The following is a 17,841-nucleotide window of genomic DNA, read 5'->3' as shown; positions in this document are numbered from 1 at the left end:
GAATTCTAAAGTAGAAAAGAGAGGATTCAGTGTAGACTGACAAGCCTCATTGTGTGCATAAATATTTGCCTTTGCAACTTTTTGAATTGTGTTGCAGTTCAGATGAATAGCTTCCCTAAGCATTTTGGGCTGCAAGGTGACTCTGAGTCGACCTCGCCTGCACTTCTTGTAACCCTGATGGAGGATACCTTGTAATCTTACACAGCTGCATAAAAACTGTTCGCATAGTCATAGCCGTTTTCCAATATACCATCGGGGAGCAACCTTTCTGTACAAACCCCAATACTTTTGTATCTGACTTCAGTAGATAATGATTAAATACGTGAAATGGTATTGTGCATGTCAAAGATTAATTATACAATTTAAGTGTCAAATCACCAAGGGCATGGGTTAAGACAAATCTCTGGAACAATTTTTCTTAGAAACTGGTGGGTTGCCAACAAAAATCTGAGGAATAAAAATAGAAAGTCAGTATAATTCAGAGCACTATGGTGTACAGATGTATACGAAATTCATCAACAATGAAAACGGATTCTTTTCCTTGAAATAAACCAATGGTTTGGCAATGTGCCAGTGAGCATAGTTAATCCATTCAGTGGCTGTTGAAAATGTACGTTGCTGTATGGCTGTAAATCAAGTTTTGAGAAGTTACCCTTATCCAATGTAATACAAAGAAACATGTCTTAAAGGTTGCAGCCTACAAGTGAAGGGTAGTGGAACCTACATTCTGGGGCAGGGCTATAGGCAATGCTGGAGCAGGTTGCTGGCATCTGTAAAGGTGCAGCAGCCATACCAGCTTCTCCGAGTCTTTCGGAAGCCTAAGGTAGTCAAAAATGAAAAGCATCTTTTTAAAACAATTTGGCTGTCTGATTTCAATTGTTGTGGATTCTGCCCTTTAGGCCTTTCAAGGGCCTAAAGAGAGGAAATTCCTGAGGAAGCCAGAAACTCCCTCCATTACATGCGCTTGAAATGGGTTGGGGTAGGTAGTAGACAGGCTCATGGTCCCCTGGCTGGAATTTAAAGGTTTGATCCGTATAGGGCAGAATCCAGACTGGAGTCTATCTTCTCCCCCACTTTGTATAAATAGGAACTATGCCCCCTCACAACCCCAAAAGGTTCAGTGCTGTTTTCTGCCTGCGACCTATGGCCACCCTTTGCCAGTACTCCAACAATAGTACACTGGTTCCAGCATCAATGCGTGACCAAAGTCTACTTAAATGTGTCAGTTCTGAAAGTATGCTAATAAATTCCATTTAGTGAATTGTTTGTTTTAAGTACTTAACTGAATATTTATTAACAACTTTATTGTACCCAAGGAGACCAAAAAAGTGCAAAGCATGCTATCTGTTGCTTATTTGACGTTCCATAAAAGAATTTTGTTCTGTTTTTATTTAGATACACACTGTTCTTTTTCTTCCCTGTGGTATTTTTTCAGTGAGAGTTTGGTGGAATCTCATGCAACACAAGAAAAAAAAAAATTACTTGTGTTCTCTTTCTGATATTTTAAACTCGTTTAACATTCTAACATTTTCTAGCGCCAAGCTGTTCTGATAATATCTAAGCGCTAATTAGCGGAGTTGATGTACTGAACATACTATTTGTAGTCTGTTTGAGAAATGCCTCATTATGTGTCTGGTAAGCAATGCTATGTGATTTTGAGCTACTGAAGAGTTATCTTCAAAGGGCTGATAATGCTGGTGGACAAGTCAACTTTCAAAAATATGTCATTGAAAAAATGGATGCAGCAGTGGAAAATGTGCTCTTTTTCTCAGCGTTCTTCTTAGAATAATTTTATTCCTTTTGGTGTGCATCATAAGTTTTCTCTTTATTTCTAGATTAAACTCTCCTTTTTTAATAAATTCCCCACCTTTTAAATCAGCTAACATGATGTGAACCAGATTCTAAACCTATGCCCTTCCCTGTGTATACAGATTACCCTGCCTCTATGGGCCAATAGAATACCACATAGTGCATTTTATCCACTGAGAGTCTGGGATAACCCTAGAGCTCTGATTGTTCTTCGCCCTTCTCCACCAACCTTCTCCCTCCTCTTCACCTGAGCATTTTTGACAGCTGGATTGGTTTTGGAGTCAGCAGCCCTCAGGTACACTCTTCATTATCCATGTGTGAACCCTGATGAGTGAATATTGGATGGTAATCCAATCAAGGAAGGCATCACCACAGTGTCTGCAATTCTCCTTATCTGGTTTCTGTATGTGTGTAATGGTTTGGCAAAATCTTGAACCTGTACAATACATTTTCTAGTCGTTAGTGGGTAGCAATCAGGAGTGGAAATCACGGGACAATTTTTTTTTCATTTCAAAACCCAAAGGCAACTGGGCTGAGACATAAAACAAATGTGAGAAATAGAAATGGAAATATTGTACTGCTGTTCGGTGTGATTTCAGGCATGTTATTGGTATCAGTTCTAAAAGTGAAGCCAGTGCCCTCCTTTCACTTACCTGGCTGGTTTGGGTGAGATCCACTAGGTGATAAGCTCATTTCCATTGGCCAGAATACCATCCGACCCAGTTGCCTTCAAAACTATGTACATGGGTATTATATATTCAGGATCATGCGTGTCTACCTGTAGATGAGCAGTAATGTTGCAAGGTCCTGAGAGCATTCCAATAAGTGTGCCCTGCTGTCTCTCCCAGTCACATGCATGTTAAACTTACTGGTACTTCTCTATTTGCCTGAAAGTTAGAACTTATGTTCGAGCAGTTTCGATGTGTGTCATAACCACATTGTACCTGGTTAGCTCGAGCTGCTTCACTGCTGCCAACATATTGATCAGCTATTATGTCACCTTTTGGGGCCTTGGAAGTGATATAACTGGATTGTAGTTAAATTCAGATATTCTATACTATATATACTACATTGAATTTACATAGGCATTATTTAAACTGATTTGAATTATTTAAGCTATCAATGAATGCAGAGAGGAGGAATCTTAACTCGAGTTCTCCCAATCTTTCAGCAGATAACCTCTCCACCTGATACGGTACGTAGTCATAAAAAAACCACAAATTTCTGGATTGTTCTCTATGTAATGAGAGGTAGCAGATCCCAGATGTAATTACAATTGGTGTCAATGTTCCTGGTCTATAGAGAGCCTGAGTAATTATTCCTCTCTATAAACAATTTACTCCTGATAAGTGTTCATGGTGAGTATATTGTCCAGCATAGACACAATGGGCCTAATGGCCTCCTTCTGTGATGTCATTCCATGACTGGGTAAAGACATGGTTGGCATCAGCTGTGATGCTACTCCTCCATCTAACCAATTCCCATATGGTCAGATAGCTAGCTGACACTCATTTGAGTTGGCTCTAATTAGAGGCTTTCTGCTGCCATGCTGGTAGTTGTGGGGAAGGGAGTTCTGGAAGAATCTGACAGGAGGGAATAGGAATGACTGGGAAAGCCTAAACTTTCTTTGTGGTGACCTGAGGACCACTCCTGAGAACTTACCTTTTAGGGCTTCCTCATATCCTAACCCTCTTCTGACTGACTTCAGCCTGGCTGGATAACTGTCATTCAGGCCAGAGTTAAAATTGCTATCTGTTCCTGATGTCATAATAGCTCGGCCACAGCAGGAATGGGGAGGATAAGTCCATTTTGTCTACACATGTGATGCTTCTGTCCATTTCTTGCCAGGTGGGAAGCCTCAAAATTTAAGTCATTGAGTTACTATTAGAACAATCATGTAAATGATGCAGGGGTTCTGCATTTAAATAACACAATATTTATTTTTCTTTACTCTTTCACGGGAGGTGGGCATCACTAGGAAGACCAGCGTTTGTTGCCCAACCCCAATTGCCCTTGAACTGAGTGGCTTGCTATACCATTTGAGGGCAATTAAGAGCCAACCACATTACTGTGGGTTTGGAATCACATGTAGGCCAGACCAGGTAAGGATGGCAAATTTCCTTTCCTAAAGGACATTAGTGAACCAGACTAGTTTTTACAACAAACAATGATTGTCATTGTGGTCACCATCACTGAGACTAGTTTTTGATTCCAGATTTTTTATTAACTGAATTTAAATTCCATCAGCTATTCTGGTGGGATTTGAACACATGACCCTAGAGCATTAGCCTTGTCCCTAGGTTACTAGTCCAATAATATTGCCACTATCCTCCTCCTCCTCCGTCTCCTCTATTGTCAGATCCTGCAGACTGGAATGAAATCACTACCAGTGAACTTTTTGAGTCCTGGGTTTTGTTTTTAAATGGCACAATTCTACCCTTTGTAGAATCTTTGCACCATGATTTTGAAAGTCTGTTTTATTTGGGGCTCATGGAGGCTTTCAGTACTGCCAACTGAATATTGTAATGGTGATACTGAAACCAGTGTATTATCGCAAGAGCACTGCACTGCCATAGGTAGCAGGCTGAAGCAGCAATTTACTCCTAAACACCATTTCAAGGTTTGCAGCAGTGCTGAGCTGCCTGTGAATTTACTTTACTGTTGTCACTGAGGTTAATTCGAGGGCCATGTGTCAGCAACATTATAAAATGGGATTTAAAGGGACTGTGCAGCAGCGGTGGCTATTAGTTAATGCTTTCAGCAAACTTGAACATATTTTACGAAATATTCTAACTTGAAGAGAGCAGTTGAACAGAAAACTTAACTTTGTTCCATTTACATTTCAAAGAAATATCTATTCTGAGAGTTTGAAAGAGCGCATGGTATGGAAAGGATTTGGTTTATATTTTTAGGTAAACTATCTTCCCAAATTTTGGGGTGTTCCATTTACAGCTGTGCACACTTTTATTTTATTCATGGGGTGTGGGCATCGCTGGCTAGGCCATCAGTTATTGCCCATTCCTAATTGCAGCTGAGAAGCTGATGGTGATGAAGGTGATGGCCTTCTTGAATGGCTGCAGTCCATGTGGTGTAGGTACACCCACAGTGCTTTTAGGGAGGGAGTTCCAGGATTTTCACCAGCGACAGTAAAGGAACGACAATATATTTCCAAGTCAGGATGGTGGGTGGGTTTGAAGGGAGCTTTGAGGTGGTGGTGTTTCCATCTATCTGCTGTCCTTGTCTTTCTAGATAGTAGCAGTCATGGGCTTGGAAAGTGTTGCCTAAGGAGGCTTGCCGAGGTCTTGCGGTGCATCTTGTAAATGGTACACACTGCTGCTACTGTGTGTCGGTGGTGGAGGGAGTGAATGTTTGTGGATGTGGTGCCAATCAAGCAGGCTGCTTTGTCCTGGATGGTGTTGAGCTTCATGAGTGTTTTTGGAGCTGCACTCATCCAGGCAAGAGGGAAGTTTTCCATCACACTCCTGGCCTTGTAGATGGTGGACAGGTTTTGGGGACTTGAGTGGTGGATTACCCGCCACAGGATTCCTAGCCTCTGACCTGCTCTTGTAGCCACAGTATTTATATTGCTAGTCCATTTCAGTTTCTAGTCAATGGTAACCCACAGGACGTTGATAGTGGGGGATTCAGTGATGGTAAAGCCATTGAATGTCAAGGGGCAATGGTTAAATTCTCTCCCGGAGATAGTCATTGCCCGGCACTTGTGTGGCATGAATGTTACTTGCCACTTGTCTGCTCAAGCCTGGAAATTGTCCAGGTCTTTGCTGCATTTGGACATGGACTGCTTCACTATCTGAAGAGTCACGAATGGTGCTGAACATTGTGCAATCATCAGCAAACATTCCCACTTCTGACCTTATGATGGAAGGAAGGTAATTGATGAAGCAGCTGAAGATGGTTAGGCCAAGGACACTACCCTGAGGAACTCCTGCAGTGATGTCCTCGAACTGAGATGATTGACCTCCTTCAACCACAACCATCTTCCTTTCTGCTAGGTGTGACTAACTAGCAGAGAATTTTACCTCTGATTCCCATTGACTCCAGTTTTGCTAGGGCTGTTTGATGCCACACTCAGTCAAATGCTGCCTTTATGTGAAGGGCAGTCACACATCTCGCTTCTGGTGTTCAGTTCTTATGTCCATGTTTGAACCAAGGCTGTAATGAGGTCAGAATCTGAGTTGCCCTGGCGGAGCCCAAACTGAATGTCAGTGAGCAGGTTATTACTAAGCAAGTGCTGCTTGATAGCACTGTTGAAGACCCCTTCCATCGCTTTACTGATGATTGAGAGTAGTCTGATGGGGCGCTATTTGGCTTTGTTGGGTTTGTCCTGCTTTTGTGTACAGGATATACCTGGGCAATTTTCCACATTGCCAGGAAGGTGCCAGTGCTGTAGCTGTACTGGAACAGCTTGGCTAGGAGCCTATTTCCGTAATAAAAATCTTGAGGTTAAACGAAAATGTTAAACATAGGATCAAAGATGCTGGAGATGTTATTGTATGAACAGTTAAAATTGTGCATGGATGTTTATATATAAAGCTTTTTTCAGGCATTTATTTACTGCATGAAGCAGTACTGACAGAGCTACAGCACAGCTAGGCATAGAGTAAAGTTACACACCCTGGTAACATGCCTCGCTCCCAAACCCTGAACATTGGTCCTGATTGGAGTGGGACTTCCACTTCCTATGTCACCCATCCTTAGACTCAGATTTCGATGCATTATCTAGTTCTGTTTTATTTCTACCATTATATTCCTGCAGATGATCAGTGGGTTTGAAATAAGTGAAATGATTACAATTGAAATTGGATTGAAATAAACAGTCATTTCAATACGATATTTTCAGCTGAATGTACCACTTAAATAGACATATTTCTCTATTGTCTCTTACTCATATTTGTTATTTTATTTCTGTAGGCGTGGAGTTCTCCATCTCCATGAAAGTACTGGAATTCATAACTTGGGATTGCCGAGGTGGCAACTTTCCCTCTGCCTGCTTGTTGTGGTAATCATTCTCTACTTCAGTCTCTGGAAAGGGGTAAAGACTTCAGGAAAGGTATAATGTCCTTTTTCTCATGATCAAGAATGTGTTAATTGAGAAAACTATTTTTTTTCCAGACAGAACCAGGTAAATAGATACCGTCAAGCACACGAAGAATCATACTGTTCTGAAACATTTCATTATAAATCCAATTGGAATTAACAATTCACCACTATTGGAAGTTATTTGTTTAATTTTATTTTTGACTCCATAACCAGATGAACAATGTGCCAGATCAATTTTTTTCTCTTGTTATTGAGATGAGTCTTGTTCTGGTCAAACATTTGCAGGAGAGCCCAGCTTGTTGGTAGGAATTAAGAAGAGTGGGAACCCACCCAATACCGGATCTGCCTAAACTTGTGACAACAATTCCCCCCTCACCACCACTGCAATAATCCCCCTCCTCAACTTAGCCCAGTTCTATTGCTTTGTTTCTACATTGATTGCAGTCATTAGTATGACTGTACCTGTATTTTTAACTATTGTTTGTAGTTTAAAGGAGTTTGCAATTCAGACTGAGCTAATTTAGTAGTGGCTCAGCAGAAAGCTCTTTGACTTTTTACCCTACATAAAAAAAAAGAAGTACAGTTAACGTTAGCAATGGAGCCTCAGTGGGTACATGCACCACCCCTTATGGTATTGATATCTCCAAGCCAGAAGGGTCTCAAATTTAATTCTGAGTCAATGTCATTAGTTGGCCTTAAACTTTCACAGCTTAGATCCATAGGTTTTTGTTAGGTAAGAGTATTAAGGAATAGGAAAATATGGTGGCTAAATGGAGTTAAGATACAGATCAGCTATGATCTAATTGATAGGGGCTATAGGCTCAGTGGGCTAAATGGCCTATGCTTATGTTCCTGAGCAAATTGGGGAAGAACATGCAGAAAAAAGAATTCTGATTGGCATTGTGGGGAAATAACTTTCTGAATAGCTTCACTTTTGATTTGTAAACAATAATAATGGCAAATGAATTATCTGCTTTAGTCTGACAATACTAACGGTAGTTAACTAATTGGTTCCCAGTGAGAGGGTCCATTGTAACCTATTTTCATATGAGATGCCCTGCAATTCATAATTTTATTAAGCCAAAACAGATCCAATATCCCTGGCATTTGTATGTCATTCACTGTTTGACACAATGTGTACTTCATGCTCTGTTTACAAAAGCAGAACAGAAACAGTGCAGGTATTTAAATGGGACTGTTAAGGAGATATTCAAAACTGGAATAAGAAACTAGGTATGTTTACTTTGAAATAGTTTTACAGTCAATATATTTATGCTGTTTTCTAGAGAGTGAAAGGCTCAGTGTAAGTCAGTCAGCTATCGTGCAGTAAACACATCAACGTTACTTTTGCCCAAAAGTGAGTGCTTCCTGCTCTTCATATTGGAGGTTGTTTTGTGCCTGAAACATGGGCACTGCATAATCAAACTTCCAGGCCTAATTTTCTTTACAATATGGCCAAAACTTTGCTTGCGATCCGGTTTAAGTTCCTTTGAAGTTGGCCCAGGGAAAGGCTTTGTCTAAAGCCCAAAATGAATGGACTTGGGATGAATTTTCATTCGAGGGCCAGGAGCCTGACGAGGGGAGTTATTTACAGTTCTCAACTCTACACAGTGTGTTTTGGCACACCCACTGCTATTTTAAAATAGGGAGCCAATTAAAGGCCACATAGTGGGCTCAATCAGGGATTCCTTCCCGGCTCCCAGAACTGGAGGGCCAATGGGAGGCCCTCCAGCAATTGCAGATCGGCAATCTTGCCAGCCGAGGTGGGAGTTTTTGATTTGAAGATGGAGGCAGCATGGGAGCAGACCAAGTAAAGTATTTTTAATTTTTGAAATGACCTCAGTGGCCTGGCTGTGATCCTAAAGGGGCAACCCCTTTGTGGCCTAGCGGCAACTGCGGATCCCCCACATGAACAATCACAGCCCCCTACCCTTCCCAGCCTGAGCCCACCACATTGCCAATGTGAGTTGCCTGCATGGGAATGGAGCCTTAATAGGCCCTTTAATTAAATCAGTTTGCAGATCATTGGCTAACTGCTACATGCGGAGGGTAGCCAATCTGACCTTGAGCTGGCCTCTTTGAAAATGGCTCAAGGTCAGGATTGTGGTAGGGAATCAGCACAATGTCCAGCAGTGCCAAATTGCATGTCCACCCACCTTCAATCCGGACCTTTAACCCCAATTCAAAATTCGGCCCCTTGAATCAGAGAATCACATGAAACAAATAAACAACTAAACTATTTGTCATTGTCCCAACAGAACCTGCACTTTTAATCCATGTTTACCTAATGCTCCAAAATCTCTCCAAAACTGTTGTGGTTGCCACAGTACAAAGCTGGCACTGAGTATCTTGCATTGGCTTGTCCACTGCATAGGAGTATTGGCCCTTAAATTTCACCAGCAAATTCCAGATCTCCTGTTGCAAATTCAGTGGGAAATTCAGAATGAGAGCTGAATTTCACTGCCAAATTTTGTTATTTTAAAAAGAAATTAAAAGTTAATCTATTTTCAATGGAAAGGGTCATCAACAGTGCTATCAAGCGGCACTTGCTTAGCCATAACCTGCTCACTGACACTCAGTTTGGGTTTCACCAGGGCCACTCAGCTCCTGACCTCATTACAGCCTTGGTTCAGACATGGACAAAAGAGCTGAACTCTAGAGGTGAGGTGAGAGTGACTGTCCTTGACATCAAGGCAGCATTTGACTGAGTGTGGCATCAAGGAGCCCTCGCAAAACTGGAATCAAGGGTAAAATTCTCCGCACGTTGGAGTCATTCCTAGCACAAAGGAAGATGGTTGTGGTTGTTGGAGGTCAATCATCTCTGATCCAGGACATCTCTGCAGGAGTTCCTCAGGGTAGTGTCCTAGGCCCAACCATCTTCAGCTGCTTCATCAATGACCTTCCTTCCATCGTAAGGTCAGAAGTGAGGATATTCGCTGATGATTGCACAATGTTCAGCACCATTCGCGACTCCTCAGACACTGAAGCAGTGCATGTCCAAATGCAGAAAGACCTGGGTAAAGTGCAAGCTTGGGGTGACAAGTGGCAAGTAATATTGACATCACACAAGTGCCAGACAATGACCATCTCCAACAAGAGAGAATCTAACCATTGCCAATTGATATTCACTGGCATTACTGTCACTGAATCCCCCACTATCAACGTCCTGGGGGTTACCATTGACTAGAAACTGAGCTGAACTAGCCATATAAATACTGTGTCAACAAGAGGAAGTCAAAGGCTAGGAATCCTGTGGTGAGTAACTCACCTCCTGACTTCCCAAAGTCTGCCCAACACCTACAAGTCACAAGTCAGCAGAGTGAGGAATTCACTTGCCTGGATGAGTGCAGCTCCAAAAACACTGAAGAAGCTTGACACCATCCAGGACAAAGCAGCCCGCTTGATTGGCACCACATTCACAAACATTCGCTCCCTCCACCACCAATGCACTGTAGCAACAGTGTGTACCAACTACAAGATGCACTGCCCGAACTCAGTAAGGCTCCTTAGACACCACCTTCCAAACCCACGACCTCTATTATCTAGAAGAACAAGGGCAGCAGATACACAGGAAAACCACCACCTGGAAGTTCCCCTCCAAGCCACTCACCATCCTGACTTGGAAATATATCGCTGTTCCTTTACTGTCGCTGGGTCAAAACCCTGGAACTCCCTCCCCGAACAGCCCTTTGGGTGTACCTACACCACAGGGACTGCAGCGGTTCAAGAAGGCAGTTCACCACTGCCTTCTCAAGGGCAATTAGGAATGGGCAATAAATGCTGGCCCAGCCAGCGACACCGCCATCCCATGAATGAATAAAGAAAACTCATCATCAACAACAGCGCTCCCTGCCTGTATCGCCTGTTCCTTGTTTGAGAACGATGTCAACATTCAAATTGTTGCAGAATACTCCGAACCATTCCATAGCAGACAAGAACCAAATTAAAGAACATGGTGTTTTCGATCTATTTGGTCAACTTGATTTGAAAAGCAATCTAACAAATAGAGATCATCAAATTCCCGCTCATTGTAGTTGTTTGCAATGACAATGTGCAAAGTACTTTCATAAACCTCCAGTTGTATTCCTAAACATCTGCATTAAAAAGTCTGGCAGACATAGGTTTGGATATTCCTCAGCCTACCCGTGGAGGGTCTGGATGGAACTTCACCCTCTTTGACTGATCGACAGTGACCCAGTCCATTTTACTGGTTGGAGGTTGTCATTTATGTCGGATGAGTTCCCATCAGGATCCCCATCACCAAGTGCGTGCAGGCCACTGACAGGGAAGGAAAGTATAGGCAGTGCTGCTGAGGCCTCGATCTGATGAGTTTTGAGAGACTGAACAGACTAAGAAAGGCCCATTACTGACTCCTTTCCCTCTGCTAGGCCTTCCATCACTGGCACTCCCTGGGGTTGTTGGGAGCAGTGGTGGAAAATGCTGATATGAGACTCCACTATCCCACCGGAATTGGGTGAGATGGTGAAAGAAAATCCAGGTCCCTGTTATCTGGAATGATGAACTCTAAGCCAGTACCACAATGACTATTAATGACTTTGTACCTTTAAGAGGAGAGCAAATGTACATGAAACTAATAAATGATGGTGATAAAGTTAAAATAGGTATATGCACATTGTGACATACACACAACTTCTGATGCTAATCAAGTGTATGTTGTCACTATTATGTTGCTGCAGTACAGCAGCCCTTTTGCACCAGGTTGCTCTGAAGTTTGGATATAATTTTGTCACCAGCACTACTGAATGAACAATGCATCTTATTTAACTGACGGCTGAATAGCAATTTATTAATCATTTTTTATTGTATTTGGCTGCCTTCATCAGAAGATGAGTAACATATGGAGTGTTGTTATAGTCTGGATTCAACTAGCCATTTTCAAATTTAAAATAAATATTCGGTTCACAATATCTCTGTGAAGGGCTGGACAGCTGGAGGCTTGAAATGTCATGGCTTTAGCTCAGTTTTTCTGTTTTTGCAAAGCTAGATCAGGGATGAATGTGGATGAAAGTACATCTGTTGTTTCTGTTTCTTTGGCAGGTGGTGTGGATCACAGCGACCATGCCCTATATGGTGCTACTTGTACTGCTGATCCATGGGATCACACTGCCAGGTGCAATAGATGGGATCAAGGCCTACCTCAGCATTGACTTTGAACGCCTGAAGGAAGCTCAGGTAGATTGCTGTTCATTTTTTTAGTGGGTAGATTGAAAGAATGGTTAGATTTGTGATTAATTCATTTTTAAGTAGGATCTTGCGTTAATGTTGGGCAGAATCGTCCCAGATTCACATTAAGTGCGGTAGCGGGCTTGAACAAGAATGATTTACCCGTTGGCCACGATGGTGGCTCTTCACGCTGTATCATCCCAATCCCACCTCATTAATCATGCATTCCCGGGAAAAGCGGTTTTGCTGGCGGGCGGGCTCTCAGTCGCCAGCCACGCCATCACCTCGCAGGTTCCTCACGCTGGGCGCCATATTTAAAGTGTAGCTGCGCACAACTCTCAGTGCTTCCAGCCCAGACTGCTGCACAGAAGTCATGGCCTCAAAAGGCAAGAAGACTGCAACACCCCGATTCAGTGACGTGTCCCTGGAACGCCATGGAGGCCGTGGAGGCCCGCCATGATGTTCTCTACCCCCGCTCTGTCCGCATGAGGGGAGCAACATCACCAATCCAGCTTGGGAGGTGGTGTCAGTGCCCTGGAAAAGAGGACAGCCACCCAGTACCGAAAGAGGATGAATGATGATTTCCGTTCTGCCAAGGTAAGTCACTCTTCTCGTCACTCCCAACTCTCTCACTCACAAACCCATCACACATCCACAGGGTCCTCACTCACTGCCAGTTCAAGGCACATCACCATTCAATGTCTCACACACACCTTCATTGTTCTCATCCCATCCATGGTACCACTCACTACCCACACATGCCAGACATACTTATCATCTGGGTCTGCTTACACACTCTCTCCATCTCTATTCATGCACGACAAGCTGGCACACAACAACAGGGAGAGGCCACAGACTGGTGGAGGAATTCCTGAAATCAAGGTCCTCACCAACTTTGAAAACAGAGCCATCCAGCTGGCTGGCAAAGACCTGGACCGTTCTTGTGCTGACGGTGAAGCTGGTGCTCAGCCAAGTGAGGATCCAGCAGTGCAACATCCATCAGGCAACCATTCTGTGAGTGATGTGTCCTGTTTCACAGGCCACTGCCATGCACTAATTATCTCTCCTTGCTTTCGCAGGCACATCTGGGAAATAGCCGAGGTTGTCCACAACCCAAGTCCTCGACTCAAGCCCCGAATAAACCTTAGAAGAGGAATTTGCTGAAACCCTCATTGAAGATCTGTCACAGCGCTCGCCCACACCCTCCACCAGTGCAGAGACACACACCTTAGTGGGACTAAGCTTTAGAGTAGCCTCGGGGTCACAATCTGGTAAGCACATTGCGCTGTCTGATCCACAGCAGGCGGAGGCAGGGACTCAGAGGACTGCTGGAAACTGGAAATATGCTGAGTCAGATGACAATCCTCTGGAGTTAGTCATATCTCAGTTGCTGGAGCTGCAAAGGCAAGCTTGGGAACATCAGGAATGGATGACCGCTGCCCTCCTCAGATTGTAAGGGACAATGGAGGAGTCCGTCGTCTTCAGTCTGAGGTGATAACATGGCATGCCAATGCACCGTGGTCAACACTGGTAGGATGGCGCTGCCATGGAGACCTTGGTCCAGGACGTCGATCCTGCACTGCTACATGGGCTGAACTCCATTGCTGATGTCATAGTTGGTCTCCAACAGTGTCAACACGAGAGGGGTGCATAGCATCTCGATCTCACTCCAGCTTCCCCTGCTCCTTAAAGAGTCAGCCAGGGACCCTCAGGCAATCCAGTTCCACAGGCCAAGGAGGGTGCCACTGCCACACAGCAGGACACTGAAAGCAGGCCGAGGCCCTTCAGGTCTCGACCCTCTAGAGGACACCTATCAAGGTCATCACAGATAGGGTATAGCAGTCAGGAGGCTGCCTCCACCTCCGCTGTGGGTGTTGGGGGAGCACCAAGATGTAGTGGCAAGGTTAGGAAGGTTAAGAAGATGTAGTTGCACAGCGTGAGCAAGAGAGTTAATCACTTGTACATAACGTTAATTAATGTTAAAGAACTCCCAAGAATACCCTCTTGTCTATGGCTCCTTGTTCTGATGAGCAATGTTCGTGTCACTCAGATGTGAAACCTTGGTCCCTGCACAAGATAAAGGCAGGTGTCTCAGTCCAGGGCCTCTTGTGCTTTGTGGAACCTTCCCAGCACACTGATGGTGTGCTTTCACTGTCACTGGACATGTCATTCATACTTACACCTCGATGGGGTTTATCATTGCTGCTGGAATGGCCTGGGTCGATGGCACAGGGTGCCATCATTCTCTCTGCATGCTCCCAGCACCTTTGAGGTGCGGCTGGCCCCCCATCTCAGCAGCATCTGTGACCATGAGCTGAACTCTTCGGGACCACATGAAGGATGCCATAAGATAAGGACAAGGTAATGTTTTCCACTGCATCTCCATGATATGACCAATTTACAGAGCACAAGTGAGGTGCCATCAGCCAGACAGGAGTCAGACATTCACATAAGCTATGTGAGGATCTGTGGAGAGTTCCCACTGCAGGTTGTTATCATCCTCCTGAACGTCAGGACCGCGGGCATCCGCTGTGTCTCCATGACAGGAGCATTATTACAGAGGGTATGTGTGCTGCCATCAGCCAGACAGGAACCATATGTTCACAGATGCAATGTGAGGATCTATGGTGTCTCCTCACCGCATGTTGTCATCATCCTCCACAAATCTAGCAGCTATGAGGGCCTCACAAACGCACCTGCCTCACCTGGCCCGTGCAATGCTCTCATCGCCATTATCCTTGCGTTCGAGGACCACCTCACCTTCATCCCTGTCGGCGTCCTCCTCATTGGAGGGGATGTGCCGCTTCTCAATCTCCTCCTCCAGCCAGCTCCTCTCCCTGTTGCAGTGCCAGGTTGCAAAGGGCGCAACAGGCGACAACGATGCGTGACACCCTCTGTGGGCTATATTACAGGGCTCCAGCAGACCCGACCAAGCACTGGAACCTCACTTTCAGCATCCTGATGGTTTGCTCCACCAAGTTGCAAGTTGCAGCATGAGTCTCATTATAGCATCGCTCTGCTGCAGTCTGAGGGCAACACACAGGTGTCATCAGCCACGGCCTCCTTGTCCCCAAGGAGCTAACCCTACAGCCTCAGTGGGTCCTGGAAGATGTCAGGGATCTGTGACCAACTGAGAATGTATCAGTCGTGGACGCTCCCTGGAAACCATGTGCAGACCTACAGGATGTGTTTGTGGTGGTCACACACCAGCTGAACATTCAGCGAATGGAAGCCCTTGCGACACACGTTCCACTACGTCAACTGCGATGGAGATCTGAACGCCACATGAGTGCAGTCGATGGCACCCTATGGAAAACCTGAGATCTGGGCAAATCCAACCGCTCTTGCATCCTGGCTTTCCTGATCCGGGGCGAAATGCACAAAGTTGTGTGCCCTCGTGAAGATGGCGCCTATGACCTCGTGGATGCATTTGTGCCTGGAGGCTTGTGATATCCCACATAAGTCACCTGTGGAGCCCTGAAAGGAGCCACTGGCATAGAAATTGAGCCTGGCAGTCACTTTCACGACCACTGGCAGTGGATGCCATCCATATCCTCATGGTCCGAAATCCTGCAGCAGGTGGCAAATGCAATTGATCAATTCCCTGGACATTTGCAGTCTTCGGCGACACTGGTTCTCGGTCATCTGCAGAAATGACAAGCACCATCTATAGACCTTGGGTCTAGCTGGGCGCCAACCAGCGACAGCTCGCTCTGGCTCTTCAGGAGCATGCATGGGAGCCCCAGCTACCCCTTTCTCTAAGGGTGCTGCTCCTCCCTCTGCCCAGCCAGGCACCTCCTTCACTCTCTTCTCCTTTGTCTCCGCTCTCTGTATGCCATGCAGCACACATCTAGGTCACCATGCTCCCGGTGTACTCCTCCTGCAGGATGAAAGAGAGAGATGTTTGGGTGTACTGAGAACCTCTCTTGGTTAAGTCTGAAGGCCCCTTAACACATTCCCGAGAGTGCTGGCCAGCACTTGGATGGCCAGAGTTTAGTGCATTGCATAGCCACCTGAAACCCCACCATCCTCCGTCCCATTCCACCTGACCGATTGGCGGCAGCTTTGCCCATTGGACTGCATGCTGTGCTCTCAGGCATTCTCCTTACCCACACTGCAAGGCTACACTGTTAGCTTGAACCATGGGGGAGGCTGGTCCAAACTGAGATGCTGACATTGCAAGGGGCTGTGAAAGCCTCCACCAGTGACTGCTCCATGGCCACCTCTCGCAAGGAGATTGTGCAACGTGCCCAATCATCCAATTGTCCTGCAGTCCACTAAAATGCTCATTATTTTGGAGTCTGTGCCTGAGCGGTGAAAAGCTCCAGAGCATTTGGTGGTACTTTCAAGCCTCTGTGTTGCTTGAGTGGGCAGATAAGCTAGGGACCTGATTCCAAGCCCGTCAATGTGGCTGCACCTGAACTGTCTCAGCTGTGGAAGAATCGTCACTTTATACAAAATTTCCCTAATTCGTGGCCGCTTTCCTCCCACTACTGCCCCGCATTGCCACCCCTGGCACCTGCTTGTGCACTGCCATCAACAGCTATGGAGCCCTTGCACGCTCCTCCCCGCCCCCTCCCCTCCCACCCCATACACACAACCTGCCTCGACCACAGTGCAGCCCTTGCCCCAGCACCACGTTATCAGCCTGGAAAATGCGATTTGCCTATGCCCTCACCTGAATGCACAGCACCTCAACCTTGAGGTCCAACAGGCGAGTACTGTGTAATGTTACTGTACACTCACGTCCGAGTTCCCCTCAAAGTGCAGCTTGCCAAATGCACGCCTTATAAATGCTGTTCACACTGACGTGCTGAAATGATTCAGTGTGGGGAGATGATTCTAGCGAGCTGGGCTTATAATGATATGCAGATATATTACAATGAAGTTCCCGAGCGGCAGCGGCAAGCGCGGCCGCCATTGATGGGTGGAGGGGACGATTGCAAACTGGTTTCACACATCGTGAAACCAATTTTTGGCCTTCTTGCCATGTTGTCCGCTCATGCCCACCATGATGCCTGCGGGCACGGAAAATTCTGCCCGTTTTCATTTAATTCAATGCCCTACAATTCTATATATCTGATTTTGGATTCAATTCGGTACAAAATCTCAGATCTGTGAAGGATATGAGGACATACAGCACAAGGACAAATGGGTTAGTATTCTGTGTATATTTGAATAACCATTAAAATTATTTCACTCGTGCTACTTCAATCATCTTTTACAATTCTTACTTTAAGATTTTAAGGGGTGGATGATTTACAGAATCATTCGAGACACAACAAACACTCAAGGGATTCCAGATCCCTGTCATCGTTTTGGCTGATATTCTTGTGCCCTGTGTACACTGATTGATTTGATTGTATGTGTGTCTCTGCATGCTGAACTGCTTTACATTGGCAGACCTGACAATCTTATCATTTTGAATTGTCCTCAAAATCTCATTCAGATCATCGCAAGGCTCAGATGGTTCCTTCAAGCTCATCTCATAGTTATACTTCCACATCTTAAATTAAAATAATTCTCTCACTCTTCCCCAATTTTTTCCTCTTCATTCGATCACTTCCAAAGGCAGAACATTTGCTGGATCACAGGCTCATGGGCATTGGCAGCCTTCTAATAACCTACTGAAGTGACTATTCTTTGTGCCAGCCTCCAGACAGGGTAAAAGCCATCAAATCTGGATCCAATTTAATGTAAACATAATGAGGTGACAGTTTGCTCAGGGAGTCCGAGTTGCTGCGGCAACATACAACTTTTACTCGCATGTTGTAGTCTGGAGTTACC

General features: G+C 45.0%; 1 protein-coding gene across 2 annotated transcripts in view; it reads left to right on the top strand.

The window, feature by feature from the left end:
* The window catches only part of slc6a2 (solute carrier family 6 member 2), a 145,557-nt gene that overhangs the window by 53,013 nt on the left and 74,703 nt on the right, over window positions 1-17,841 (top strand). For both annotated transcript variants that reach the window (XM_078544243.1, XM_078544242.1), the window contains exons 4-5: window positions 6,742-6,880; window positions 11,929-12,063. In XM_078544243.1, coding sequence (XP_078400369.1) covers window positions 6,742-6,880; window positions 11,929-12,063 — 274 coding nt within the window. The remainder of the gene's footprint in view (window positions 1-6,741; window positions 6,881-11,928; window positions 12,064-17,841) is intronic.

The sequence above is a fragment of the Cetorhinus maximus genome, chromosome 6, assembly GCF_964194155.1.
Source record: "Cetorhinus maximus chromosome 6, sCetMax3.hap1.1, whole genome shotgun sequence".
Classification (NCBI taxonomy): Eukaryota; Metazoa; Chordata; class Chondrichthyes; order Lamniformes; family Cetorhinidae; genus Cetorhinus; species Cetorhinus maximus.
This window is presented reverse-complemented; position numbering and strand designations above follow the sequence as displayed.